We start from the raw sequence: 13,321 nt of genomic DNA on the forward strand, positions 1-13,321 counted from the left end.
TGCTGCCATTGTCTGATGTTGCACTGGAGACATCTGAGGACACCACAGATTCGCTGACCGGGGAGGTTGACAATTCTACACTCGTGGAGGTCGAAGTCGTGGAGGCGGCGGATGAAGTGACTTCAGATGAACTGGATGTGCTTGTCTCTGAGGCTGCAGAGCTGCTTGAGTCTTCTGAGCTACTAGGTGTTGCTGCCGGGGACGTATCAACACTCGTCTCTGCGGTGACTGAGGCAGATTCTGCGGTAGTAGAGCCTGACGACTCTGCAGATGGCGGCCAGACACGTGTTTCAGTAACAGTGAAAGTATTCATCTCCGAGGTGGTTTCTGTGACAGTATGCATAGGAAGGCTGGAACGGGATGGTTCTGACCCGGGCTCTGTTGGAACACCTGTGGCCGTCACGATGGCAGCAGATGCAGTGACTGTCTCCGTGCTCGCTATGACCGATCCCGTGGCCGTGTCTACGATTGTGACAGTGGGTGTCGCCATCGCAGCGCTGCTCGACATGCTCCAATCTTCCCAGGGACCGTGACCTAGACAACGGTCAGTAAATGAAACTGCGACAGGCGGAAGACCTACTAGAGTGAGGTTGCTGATCACCACAGACTGGACAGTCTTCACCCTGGTCTGTGCGTTTGCCCTTGCTGCCGATCCATCGCGCATTTGTCGGACTGCACAAGCTCGCAATCAGGCCGAAGAGGAGAATGGAGAGTAAGGGAGCCATAATGGCTCGCGAGTGTGAGAGACTCACAAAAGGCGAAGAGCGTAAAGTTGCTGTAGTTGGTCACAAGCCTGTCGATCTGACGATGTGCTGAAGACAAAAGATCAAAAGTCGCGAGGGAGAAGAAGGGCACATTTATGCGCAGATTGTGTGTCTTCACTTTGCGCGCAATCTCTCACTGCCTATGAGTGAAGCCTTGGCGGAGGTGATATTCGGAAGAAGTAGGGTATCGCTGCCATAAGAGTGAAGAGTAGGTGGAACCCTTCCATCCGTGAAGATTTCATTGTCACTCGGTCCAAAGCTCCAAAGAGCAACTTCCAGAAGATAGTGAAGAGACGTACCTAGCAGTGAATCTGAGAAATCGTAAGTCCTTCCTCTTTCATCCGAACGAACAGGGGGAGGACGTCAATTGAAACAGTCGTTTGCTTGTTACCTGCAGAGACCTTTTTTTATGAAGGTCCTCTCTGCAAATTATGGACTTGACCTGGAAAGCCTGGAGGGTCCATGATCGGGGTGGCTTTCGGGTTATTGTTTCCATCCGCCTACCACTTCCTCGCATGAAGAGGGTGCTTACCTGCTACCGCCACGACCAACGGCACATCTGAAGCTTACCTTGGCTTGACTGGACTGAGAGTTTTCAGAAGCCAACAAGCACCAGGCATCCACAACGCAAGCCCCTTCCTCTCTGTGTTCTTGAGCATTGATGGTCTGACTCCAAGTGTCGTTAGGCAAACTCAGCGTTGTGGAAGAGTACATGATGGGCCCCCCAGACCCGACGGACGAAGCCTTGCTCTGGAAGCCAGCACGCCAGCTTCCATCACATCATAAGTTTGCATGGCTGGCAGACTGTCATTGCTCACATGTCGTCCGACGTCAAAGACCAAAGGCGACAATATTGGAGCTGACTGATGGGGAGCTAAAACGACGCATAAGAGTTGGAACAAAACAAGAGACCGGTCTTTTGAGCTAAAATAGCTTGATCGATCCAAGCCCAGGCATACGAAGTCAGGGGCGTGGCACCGGTCCTTCCCACCTGGATGGAAACTTCATTTCAGAAAGCCGCTGATGCAACTGTCGCCTTTCGGGAGACGTACTGGTGGTGTGTCGCTTCTCCGTTCGAAGAGTTTGATCTCCAATCTTCCCCGCACAACTTCGCGAATACTCTGTGGGGAACCTCGAGGCTGACACCGTCTCTCCAGGCGGATGTGTACCTCGTACATGGGGCTTCGGCAGATGCAGTCAGAGTAGGCGGACACTTGCCGATGTCTCTCCCAGCGACGATATATTGATCGTTGCGTACCGAGCACTTGCAACTCACCATTGAATCAACCATTCAATAACACCGCCTCAGCCCTTGAGATAGCCTGTTCATCCCGAAAGTCAACACAATGCCTGGACTTCTTCTAACCCCCGAGACGGAGTTCAAGACACTAAAGATCAAGAAATTGCACCCGACATTCGCGGCCGAGATTGAAGGAGTGGACTTCTCCAAGCCCCTTGAGGACGACGTTTTCAGGGAGATCCTCGCCGCATCAGCAAAGGTAGAAGAAGCATTGAAGGATGCTTGGTTGATGTCATGGACCTGCTGACGGCTCTCTAGTATGGCGTGATCGTGTTCCGCAAGACGGGGCTCGATGACACCGGCCACGTTGAGTTCTCCCGTCGATTTGGCGAATTGGACGACATCAGACCGTACATGACCAACGGGCGCAAGCCTCGATACGGGTACTACGAGCTGTTCGATGCTGGCAATATCGACCCGGACACCAACACGGTGCTCCAGCCAGATAGCCCACGAGCCCAATACAACAAAGGCAATGCCCTGTTCCATGTTGATTCGTCGTTCAATCCTCGGAGGGCGTCATACTCGATCTTGAAGGCTCACGAGCTGCCCCCGCCAAACACTGGTGGCAACACCGGCTTTGCCGACACTCGAACAGCGTGGGACGAGCTGGATCCTGAGTTGAAGGCCGAGCTCCTTGAGAAGGACTATGTCGGCGCCCACTCATTGTACTCATCACGCAAGAAGGCGGCACCCGAGTTCTTCAAGGACCTCAACGTGAATGACTACCCCATGCACAAGCACAAGATAGTACAGAAGCACGAGCCATCCGGCCGGATGAATCTGTACATTGCTGCACATATGGATCATATTGTCGGCGTGTCGCCAGAAAAGTCGAAGGAGCTGATGGACAAGCTCATGGCTCATGCTACGCAGGACAAATATACGTTGAGCATTCCGTGGCATGAGCCAACTGACTTGGTCATTTGGGACAACACGTAAGTGACTGCACCCTCAAAGATGGTCGGCGTGTGCTAGGACCTGCAGTGCTGACTGGCGGATATAGCTGTGTCATGCATCGAGCCGAGGGCGGTTCTTTCGCTGGCAAGTACCGTCGAGACCTGAGGAGAACGACCGTTCACGATGACTCTCCACAAGCATGGGGTTTGAACAAGGCAGGCAAGGACGAGAGGCCCGGCTTCGCACTGTATGACTTGTGACACTCTTTCGAACGAGGAGCCGTATTGACTGTGAATAGTTTCAACCAAGCACCGACGGCGGCGACGCCAGCATAGGGTTTTACGAAGTGTGGAGGTGAAGTGTGTACGGTGAAATGACGGGAAAGTGAAGAAGAGCTGAACCAAGCAAGGCTGGCCAAGGCGCGTCACGAGGCTGCACCAGAGACTCTTGGCAGATTATGTAACCATTGAGGAGGCTCTTCCGCTACTTTGTCCCGCACCGCAGCTGCGTGTTCATGTATCTATCTCACTAGAGGCCTTGGTTTTACTTCTTCCTCGTACACCCGTCCGCGTGGCAGCGTTCTTAGAGAAGGTTCTTTGGCAGCCGCACGCACAAAGCTACTCTCCAATCCCCAAATCAAGCCTGTAATTCACGAAATTATCAACTGCCAATCTGCTTCCCCCGCCGTCGTTCAGGCATAAGCAACCCTGCCAGCACACTCCCTCAGTCTTCCGCAACCATGTCCAACATAAATTGGCGGACAATAAACATAGACGCCTACGACCCGGAGTCAGCCTTCAACTTCCCCCTCTCCACCCTCCTCCCTGCAAACCTACCCGCACCGTCCACGTCGTCGGAATCTGCTCAAATAGGCCAACAGGTCCGGCAACTGCTTCGAGCCGGAGACAGCATAGGCGCCCTACAATCCGCCCTTGAGACCGCCCCTTTCGCCGGCGACGAAGGCGCAAAACAAGTCCACCTCACCACCGTGCTGGAAGTCCTGCAGGGGATCCGACAGAGCGATGTGAGCCGGATACTGGCCGAGATGCTGAAACAACCCGGCGGCACGGCCCTGGGGGATACACTCATGAAGTACATCTACAAGGGTATGGCGAGCGGCACTGGAGGCGCTGGGGGCACGGGAGTCAGTCCGCAGGCCACAGGGTCAGGATTCAGTCAGATACAATCACGAAACTTCGGAGAAGGTGGAGGAGGACAGGTCATGAGTGTGCTGTTGAGTTGGCACGAAAAGCTGACGGAAGTGGTCGGAGTGGGCGGGATAGTGAGAGTCATGAGTGATCGGCGGACGGTATGAAGCTGCGCCTGGTTGCCTGTTGTGCCGTCATCGACGCAATGACGAACGCGCGGAGCGAGGCAGGATAGCTCAGAAAGCGATCACGCGCAACAAAACCTTCAGGCCCGCGTCAAGAAGACCTTCATAACCAGCTCGGTTGAAGTGAGTCTCTAGGTATCGTGAGCAGCCATATCTTTCTCTGAGTCCAACAACTCCAGTTCTGTTATGCTCTCATCAACAGTCCACCCGCCCGATCCCAAGAACCATCCAATAACTCAACTCCCTCTTCCCGTCATCTGCCTCCCCATCTTCGTCAAGCACTTTCTCCCTCTCCCGTTTTCGCCTCTCGACGATCCCTGCATCAGCGTCTTCGGTGACCGTCCACTCTAGCCTCACCCGGATGGGAATCTCAACGACATCCTCGTCCTCACCTAACTCTTCACCCTGCTTTCTGAAGATACTCGCGGGGATGATCTCAATCACTACGCTTGCCCAATTTCGTCCTTGGTCGTACAGCTTACCGGCGATTTGTTCTCCGCCTGCTGTGTTGGCATCACCGGATGGAGCCGGTTTAGGCACAGTATTCAATGCATCGTCCCAAGCGTCACTGTTCTTTCCGAGCTGAAATTGGGGGCAGAGGATTGTGACTCGGTGGCCGTGCTTCCCTGGCGTGGTACTCGGGCTTCCCAAGCTGACATTCACGTCGTCGAAGAGGGGATTGCGGAGTGTCATGATGAATTGCACAGGTTTCCCTGGGGCGAGGACCACGTCACTTCCATCTGGGCCCGATGGGAGAAGGCCGCCCGTGATGGGAAGTGGCTTAATGCTCACAAAGGGGACGTAGCTGAGGGCGATCAGCTTGATGCGGTATCTAGCTGAGGAGATTTTGAGTTCCGGTCGGGTGAGGATGTGCTTGCAGGTTGCGCATCGTTTGGAACGCTTTGTGCGCATGAGTGTTGGCATAGGTCGGAGTTCAGAGACTGTACGAGCTTGCGTGTTGCCGATGAAGGATGGGTATTGAGATGTTCGCTGTGGAGATGTTGTTGTCTCGTCGAAATGACACGATGTCTGTTGGGAGGGATCGGGGAGCTGCAAGCCTTCGCTGCTTGTTCGGGCTTCGCGCATGATCGTGAGCTTCTGTTTCGCTCTCTTCAGGGAGTTTTCTCGGTTGGTATAGATATTCATGATTCGTTGGAGGGATGATGGTGATGAGTAGGCTATGTCCAGCGCGGACGCTGGAAAGCCAGCATCTGTGGCCGATGACTCTGCAATCTGATCCTTGTAGAATGCCCTCAGAGCGCTGAATCTCGCTGTGGCGTCCACTGGCAATTGTGTCGTTGGTTGTTGCTTGCCTTCGGAGGCAGCCTCAAGCTCTTCTTGAGACAACGGAGGCCGAGAGAGTGACGACTTGCGGCCCAGACCATCTTGATCACTGTGTGGCTTCTGTTGGGAAGGCTTTCGTAAGCCCCCGTTTGCGATCCCGTCAAGTTGCCCACGAAGGCCCGTCGGCTTGTCGAACTTGATCCCGACGTCAAGAGTATTCCACATACAATAGTTGCAGTTCAGGATGAAAGGACCATCTTTCGTGTCGCCGATAGAAGTGGTGATCATCTGGGACCTACATATTGGGCAATGAAAACAGTTTCGAGGACACCGGTTCCCTTCCCCTCTCACCATTGCCCTAGGACTCTCGAACAAACAGTCTGGGCAATAAGTAGCATTGATCTCTTCGGTCACACAGCGGGGGCACTTGATCTCGTGACATTCCTCGCAGTACAACAAGTGCTCGGGAGGGAATAAAGAGAATGCTGAACGAGGATTCCTAGGATCGAACGTGTCTTCTCCGTCTTGGATTTCTTCGAAGTCGACCTCCCGTGAGATCCGCCCCGACTTCAGGGCTCTTCGCGAAGCATCTGAACAGGGGCAGGAGATGAAAGTGTAGGGAAAGGAGAGAGCCATCGTGACCCTTCTCAGCATTCCTATATGCAGAGTACAATTTCGTTGAGAGTACTCCGTACAGTAGCGACACTCTCGTACGGATACCTTTCCCGACTTGGTCGCAGGGAAAGACCGAAGAATCAGGAGGACGGTGCTGCTGATTTGGGCAGCATGTAGGTCGTCCTATGGTCCCTATCACTTTGCCAATCTCGATTGACAGTAGCTGCCTTCCGAAGATACTCTCTGATCGGGCTCTCTGCTGCCACAGAGATGCTCTACAAGGACAAGCAGAAGCCGTCGCGTTGAGACGCGTCTGCGGCAAACCTTCCTCAGACTCGACTACAGGTATTGACATCATTGACGAGGGAGACAACTCTCCTGCCCATCGAATAGGCTAGGCATTGACTTGTCTGGGCTCCAAATCCACCGTCAGACATGAGGCCGCTGAGGCTACGGCCGTGGTTCCCAACGTCGGCTCTTCGACGGCGTCCCTGCTTCCGGAGATGTTACGCAATCCAGGCACCGGGCGGTCCAACCCATCAAGTCTTCAATGAGAACGTCAAATACCTCCAGAAGGAAAGAACTGCTGCCAATGCAGAGTATAGCAGGCAGGTGGACTATTTGAAAGATGAGGTGGCACAAAGGCTGGTCGATCGTCTGCTGGACATCAATCGAGAATTCCCGCGGGTCCTCGACTTGGGTGCAAACAGCCTTCAGATAGCACACGCGCTATCCAAGCCACCTCTCATTGCCCCAGAGTTACCCACAGGGTCAACGGAGCAAAAGATACCGCTCTCAGAACGGATACACCACCTTACATGCGCAGACATCTCTCCCACGTCTCTCCATAGGGACGACGCATTACCCGCTCCTGCGGTTCCAATCACTCGGGAGGTTCTACCATCCCTCGAGACATTACCCTACGAGGCGAACACATTTGACGCTGTTATATCTTCGTTGTCTCTCCACTGGGTCAATGATCTCCCCTCGGCTCTGGCGAGCGTGAACAACATCCTGAAGCCTGATGCTCCCTTTCTCGCGGCCATGTTCGGAGGGGATACACTCTACGAACTGCGTTCATCCTTACAGTTGGCTGACCTGGAGCGCCGGGGTGGCGTATCCCCGCATATATCACCATTGGCCGATGTGCGGGATATCGGCAATCTCCTTGGGCGAGCAGGGTTCAGTCTCTTGACCGTGGATGTGGACGACATCGTTGTGGAATACCCTGACACTTTTACTCTGATGACGGATATTCAAGCCATGGGAGAAGGAAATGCCATTCTCAAGTCCATGGGCGGGCCAATTCAGAGGGACGTTCTGTTGGCCAATGAAGCCATCTACAGGGAGTTGCATTGCAAAGAGGACGAAAAGGACAGGATCCCGGCGACTTTCAGGGTCATCTACATGATCGGCTGGAAGACTAGCAAGAACCAGCCACAACCTCTGGAGCGAGGGAGTGGGAGCATCAACATGAAGGACGTACTTGGAGGAGGAGACTTTGGGATGTAACATCTCCTGTACAGAAATCAACAAAATGGAATCGCGGGCAGTTTGACCCGTCTTTTGTCTTCTATGCATTGGCTAATTTCACTCACTCGAGACGTTTGATGCTGACTTGACCCTCGATTGATTGGTATGTCATTTGTCTTCGAGCCGGCAACCATGCCTATGTGGCCACACCTGCCCCCATCCATTCCATACGATGCGAGTACATGCATAGTCATCGAGAACAACGACAGCCGTCGCCCAGGCCGATTGTGCTTTCCCTTCGCCGTGGTACCATGTCTGCTTGGCGCTCTCCACCCCTAGTCATCTCATCCCTAGTAATCCGAAGCGCTGCTCAAGGGAAACTCGAAGCCACAAACCCGTCCGGTCAATTTCCGGTAGACCTCAGAGTAAGTGTCGAGTCTGTAATCAACGCCACCGCGCTCCTTCTCATCCAACACGACCTTCAACACCTTGCTGCCATCCTCCTTGGTCCTCAATCTCTTGCCCACAATCTCGACCGGGTAGACCACATCAGCGAGGATAGCATCGTGTACGGCAGTCAGAGTTCGAGAACGGGGACGCTTCTGGGTCTGGCTGGTGCGGGAGCGGTTGGACCGCTTTGGGCGGGGCAGGATGCGGCGCATGGCCAGGATCAGGACGTGACGGTCGGAGAACTTCTTCTCGAGTTCGCGGGTCAGGCGCTGCTGGACCTTGTGGAAACCGGCGAGGAGGGGCACGGGGACGAAGATGACAATAGCGCGCTTGCCGTGGCCGACTTCGAGCTATGGAGAATCAATAAGTGTTAGTTCTCAATCTTGGACTGCCACGCATAGATTTTACGATGGTCGAGTATCAATTTGTCATACCTCGCGTGCAGAGACGAACTGGAGCGGTCTCAAGGCAACCTTGAGTTCAGGGATGTTGGTCTCGAGTTCATAGAGGGCGGTTGCGATGCTGGTTTCCAGCTCAGAAGGGTGTTGCCTCGAGGGGCTGTTGTGGGCGATCTTGTTGAGAGCTGGCTGAGACATGATTGCGACGAGAGCTTGACGTGGTCTCCGCAATCAAAGGCTGTCTCGAGGATTGAAGGTTGTCAGTAGAAAGTGCCTTAGCGATGTCGACGAGAAGGTGCCAATCCACAATTCTTCTGCTGCCGCCAAGCCCGCCAAGATTTTCGTGCATTGTGTGCTGCCACTGCGCTATCAAAGGCCCGCCGTAGCAGAGAAAGCACGCTTCGGCTGTAATGGTCGACCCTACAATTGGTCACGTGGCTAGCTGGGAAACACGAGTTGGCAGCCCCACCAACAAACTCAACTTCCTCGACGCCGAATTGTGCATGTTCTGTATCCGAGTACCCGCTCGTCCACATGAATTAGCTCTTCCTGGCTGTTGTCCATTGCATTATTCAGCAACGGGTCATGAATGTACCCTTCACGATCCTTTGTCGCAATCTAGCCGGTACTGGGGCAAGACTTAGGAGGCCCGGACGAAGGTGGCCAAGCATATCATGCGGGGACAGTCTATCAACTGAATCTACCGGGTATTCTTCAGCCGTCCTGATTAAGCGGGCCTTAAAACGGGACCCAGTTATGTTGCGTCAGTCAGAAAACGTCAACATTACCTTTGCATTCGAAGTCGGCAGATTGAAGCTCGAATTACCAATCGAGGCACCAAGGCGACCTTGTATGGCGGCAGAAGATATTGCTCGCGGTTCCTAGTCACCAGAACGCCTTGACACAGGCACTGTATCATCCATCGGAGTTAAAGGACACCAGATTCGACCAGTGGCCTCGTCTAACGCAGGTGGAGCATACTAGAATTCTATATAAATGCGTTGTGACTTCATCCGTGAGCTTGAAAATCGGCATAACTTCCGTCTCTTTTCTCTCTCATCTCACGCTTGTTAGACTTCCAGTTCAGCTTTTCAGTCTTCATTCTGAGCGTGACATCTGAAGATCATCGTCCTCCTCTCCGGCAATCCGACCAGTGACAGGCATAAGAGCAAACATGTCCCTACCAAAGACTACACCTGCCTGGATCGTGGAGCGCAGCAGCGGCGACAAGCCAGGCTGGGAGAACTTGAAATTTGTCAAGGACTATCCTGTCCCTGAACTTGGCGAGAATGACTGTCTTGTTCAGATCCAAGCCGTCTCCCTTAACTACAGGGACCTGGTGATTCCAAAGGTAAAGTATACAATCTCCCAACGATGGTCAAGCCCTGGTCCCATTGACGGTCTCTAGGGCCTATATCCTCTGCCGCTTAATCTACCCACTGTCGCATGCTCAGATGGCGCGGGCCGCATCCTGGCCGTCGGCTCCAAGGTGAGTCAATTCGAAGTGGGCGACAAAGTCGTCACACAGTTCACGCAAAAGCACCAGCACGGCGAGCCGACACCCGACATGTTTGACAGTGCCTTGGGTGGAGGCGCGCCTGGGACTCTGCGCCAATACGCCGTCTTTCCAGCATGGGGTCTCGCTCGAGCGCCCTCAAACCTGTCTCCCACGGAGGCAGGGACGCTCACCTGCGCACCTCTCACGTCGTGGAACGCTCTCTTTGGTTTGCAATCGAAAGCCGTCCAGCCCGGGGATGTTGTCCTCACACAAGGCACGGGCGGCGTCTCGCTTTCGGCCATTCAGTTCGCTAAGGCCGCCGGCGCGACTGTCATCGCCACGACTTCATCGGACGACAAAGCGAAGCGACTGGAGAAACTCGGCGCAGATATTGTCATCAACTACAAAACGGACCCGAACTGGGGGGAGACAGCGAAGAGGCTTTCTCCCGGCAAAGCTGGCGTCGATCATATCATCGAAGTCGGTGGGCCCGGTACGATGGCACAGTCTCTCAAAGGTACGTCCCCTGGCCTGTCACGCCATTTTGTTTGCTATGCTGACCGTGCCTTCTTTTCCAGCGATCAAACTTGGAGGTGTTATCTCCGTCATTGGCTTTCTCGGCGGTGTGGGCCAGGAGAAGGAACCCAGCACGCTCGAAGCCCTGGGCGCCGGCTGCATCATTCGCGGCATCTTGATCGGCTCCAAGGCCCAGCTGGTGGCCATGAACCGTGCCATTGACGCCAACAACATCCACCCGGTTGTAGATGAGAAGATCTTCAGTCTGGACAATGCTCTCGATGCGTTTGAGTACCAGTGGCAGCAGAAGAACTTCGGAAAGGTGGTGATACAGCTAGCTGGGCCGGTTCTAGGGCAGAAGGAGGGATGAGCCAAACAAGGCAACAACTATTCTAGGCGATAGCCTGACGCGAAGATGATTAGAAATGCACAGTCCAGATTCGATAATAGACAGTGCCAATGCCTACCCGTGTGAATCTGCGGCTCATCAGACAAGCCGTCGCAACTACAGGATAGGTCATATCAAACCCTTGAACATGACCAGCGCCATGAGAGGCCGTAAACCGCAGCATCTAGTACACTTGCATGTTCTTCCTTGTTGTGACCATCACTCATGCACCTGCACCTGCACCTGCACATACATTGGGATGCCTTGCATACGACCCGTGGTTACACGCACACAATACAGCACAGGATAGCATAGCATAGCACAGCACAGCACAGCATAGTACCTCGTCGAGTAGACTAAGGTCATTCGAGTAACTCGTACAAGCAAGGCTTGCCTTTCACGTCATATTTCCTATCGCCGCTTAACAGCGACTGCTGGTCCCGAAATGCCAACGAGCAAGACAGTCCACCCGTCCAAGTAGCTGTACGCATCGACACCATCCAGAAATGGAAGGTACCCTCTTCTAGGAAGACCAAATGGCCCCCGTTACCCCTGTCCTTCCCTGCCTCGCCTCGCCTCGCGCCCAGCCTTATGTATGGTGGATTGCCTAAACCTCGAAAAGCCCGACGCGGACGATGCGACCGCACCTCCATCTTCTTCGCCTACCATTTGAGTACTTCAGTATCGAGATCCACGGCGTTTAGCATCACAACCGTCCATGATTTCGGCCACAGGCCATGGAATGGCCCGATGTGTGCTCTACATCTTGACTTTTTCAGCTTTACAACCACAAAATCTGTACGACGTGGTATGGACGCGCAGCCCGAGATACACAATTACTGTACACATGACGGCAGCCCGAAAGAGTTGTTGCCCTGTTCTGTTTAGACGACATGGTTGCTCTCGCGCGGCTGAAAAGCCACGGTGCCATGCGGTGTGCATTTCTTGATTTACAATCATCAATAGCAATATCCCCTGCTGTTGGAAAGGTTGACTCGCGTGCGCCGGCCAGATCAGTAATCTCTACAAAACGCTATGGGCATAGAGATTTCGTTCTCCTTCTTGCGTAACTCCTCGCCCTCGTCCTCGCTCTCAATTCGTCCTCTCGCCCCACTGTACCTCTCAAGTCCAGCCCATGGTGCAGTAGCAACCTCAATAAGTATCCCTCTCGAACCACTTCGCAGCCGCGTCATAGACCTTCTTCAAGACCTCTCCACCCTCAAGCGCCCAGAGCCTGTCGGCGACACCAAGCCTGTCGAGCATCCTCAACAACCCCAACACCATGACGTCGGCGTAAATGATCTCGCCGCCGGAAAGCCACACGCCGCCGTCATTCTCGGCATACCAACCCGCCAGTTCCTTCCACAGCGGTTCCACGTCGCGGTACGCCTGCTCCGCGTTCTTGGCGTGGTACTCCTGCAGCGGCATGCCCACGGCCTTTTCGCGGTCCTGCTCGAAATAGGCCTTGGACGGCGGATTCAGAAACGTGACGGGCACCAAGGGCATGAAGATCGGCCGGACCGTCCCGACGAGTTTGGGCAGGAAGTGCTCGATGCGCCCCTGGTACGGTGAGTCCAGATGCAGTGACGGGGTCGGGTAGAGGGCCTCGAGGCGCTCGACGATCTTGCGCGAGTCCATCACGTGGTCGCCATTGGGAAGGCGGACCGTTGGGGAAGTATATTCGTAGGGGCCGGAGTCGTTGGGCGGAAGTCCCCTGTGCGTGAATGAGTAAGTGAGTGGGTGTGTAGGTATGTGATTGATGAAGATGATATGAATCTCGCGACCATCATTGAGACACGCAGTATGGAGTGCGCCGTGCTGATCCCGACAACTAAAGGGTGAAAGGGTCGAAAGGATGCGAGTAAAGTGATCTGCCTTGACATCTGTACAGACCGACTGACTGACTGACTGCTTGGATGGCGATGCATCTGTGCTTTACCAGCAGTGTTCACGTGCACACTTACAGCTTCTGGAATGTCGGCTTCAAATCGGGATATTCCACCCACACGGTCTTGTATGGCACACCCTTGATGTTCAACGTGAGCCGAGCTCGACGCAGACGTTAGCGAAAAGTAAGACATCATCGACACCAACCCCGACACCACAATGACTTACTCTTCCAAGGGTTCAGACTCCAAGCGAATCCCTGCTTCGAGGGAAGATCGTACAGGATAATCTCACCAGACATGGTGGTAAGCTGTTGATGAGCCGGTCGTCAGGAGAGCTAAGAATGAAGTAATGTAGTCAAGGAACCTGCGATACAGCTTCACGCAATGTGAGTCTCAAAGCTGGATTCAGGAAAATCGCTGAAGCTTCAAGACTCTTATATAGCTTGGTGCTTGGGATCGCGCAGGTCAGGTATAATTATTGGATGCGACGAACGTGAGAGACGAAACTCATTT

The 13,321-nt window shown here is 54.0% G+C and overlaps 7 protein-coding genes across 7 annotated transcripts; 4 read left to right on the plus strand and 3 right to left on the minus strand.

Moving 5' to 3' along the window:
* Nucleotides 1–2,110: 2,110 nt before the first annotated feature.
* On the plus strand, nt 2,111–3,224 carry G647_01111 (uncharacterized protein; the record flags this gene model as incomplete). Its single annotated transcript, XM_008724512.1, has 3 exons — nt 2,111–2,263; nt 2,323–3,002; nt 3,071–3,224. 3 exons carry the CDS (start codon nt 2,111–2,113, stop codon nt 3,222–3,224), a joined length of 987 nt encoding a protein of 328 aa, XP_008722734.1.
* Nucleotides 3,225–3,703: 479 nt separating this feature from the next.
* On the plus strand, nt 3,704–4,279 carry G647_01112 (uncharacterized protein; the record flags this gene model as incomplete). Its single annotated transcript, XM_008724513.1, has 1 exon — nt 3,704–4,279. One exon carries the CDS (start codon nt 3,704–3,706, stop codon nt 4,277–4,279), a length of 576 nt encoding a protein of 191 aa, XP_008722735.1.
* Nucleotides 4,280–4,492: 213 nt separating this feature from the next.
* On the minus strand, nt 4,493–6,217 carry G647_01113 (uncharacterized protein; the record flags this gene model as incomplete). Its single annotated transcript, XM_008724514.1, has 1 exon — nt 4,493–6,217. One exon carries the CDS (start codon nt 6,215–6,217, stop codon nt 4,493–4,495), a length of 1,725 nt encoding a protein of 574 aa, XP_008722736.1.
* A 414-nt stretch (nt 6,218–6,631) lies between these two features.
* Nucleotides 6,632–7,708, plus strand: G647_01114 (uncharacterized protein; the record flags this gene model as incomplete). Its single annotated transcript, XM_008724515.1, has 1 exon — nt 6,632–7,708. The coding sequence occupies one exon, from the start codon at nt 6,632–6,634 to the stop codon at nt 7,706–7,708; it is 1,077 nt and encodes a 358-aa protein (XP_008722737.1).
* A 311-nt stretch (nt 7,709–8,019) lies between these two features.
* Nucleotides 8,020–8,715, minus strand: G647_01115 (40S ribosomal protein S7; the record flags this gene model as incomplete). Its single annotated transcript, XM_008724516.1, has 2 exons — nt 8,020–8,469; nt 8,554–8,715. The coding sequence occupies 2 exons, from the start codon at nt 8,713–8,715 to the stop codon at nt 8,020–8,022; spliced, it is 612 nt and encodes a 203-aa protein (XP_008722738.1).
* Nucleotides 8,716–9,691: 976 nt separating this feature from the next.
* On the plus strand, nt 9,692–10,901 carry G647_01116 (uncharacterized protein; the record flags this gene model as incomplete). The annotated part of the gene is made up of 3 exons (XM_008724517.1): nt 9,692–9,868; nt 9,926–10,532; nt 10,594–10,901. The coding sequence occupies 3 exons, from the start codon at nt 9,692–9,694 to the stop codon at nt 10,899–10,901; spliced, it is 1,092 nt and encodes a 363-aa protein (XP_008722739.1).
* Nucleotides 10,902–12,071: 1,170 nt separating this feature from the next.
* Nucleotides 12,072–12,557, minus strand: G647_01117 (uncharacterized protein; the record flags this gene model as incomplete). The annotated part of the gene is made up of 1 exon (XM_008724518.1): nt 12,072–12,557. One exon carries the CDS (start codon nt 12,555–12,557, stop codon nt 12,072–12,074), a length of 486 nt encoding a protein of 161 aa, XP_008722740.1.
* Between the last annotated feature and the right edge of the window lie 764 nt (nt 12,558–13,321).

This window comes from Cladophialophora carrionii (genome assembly GCF_000365165.1).
Source record: "Cladophialophora carrionii CBS 160.54 unplaced genomic scaffold supercont1.1, whole genome shotgun sequence".
Lineage (NCBI taxonomy): Eukaryota > Fungi > Ascomycota > Eurotiomycetes > Chaetothyriales > Herpotrichiellaceae > Cladophialophora > Cladophialophora carrionii.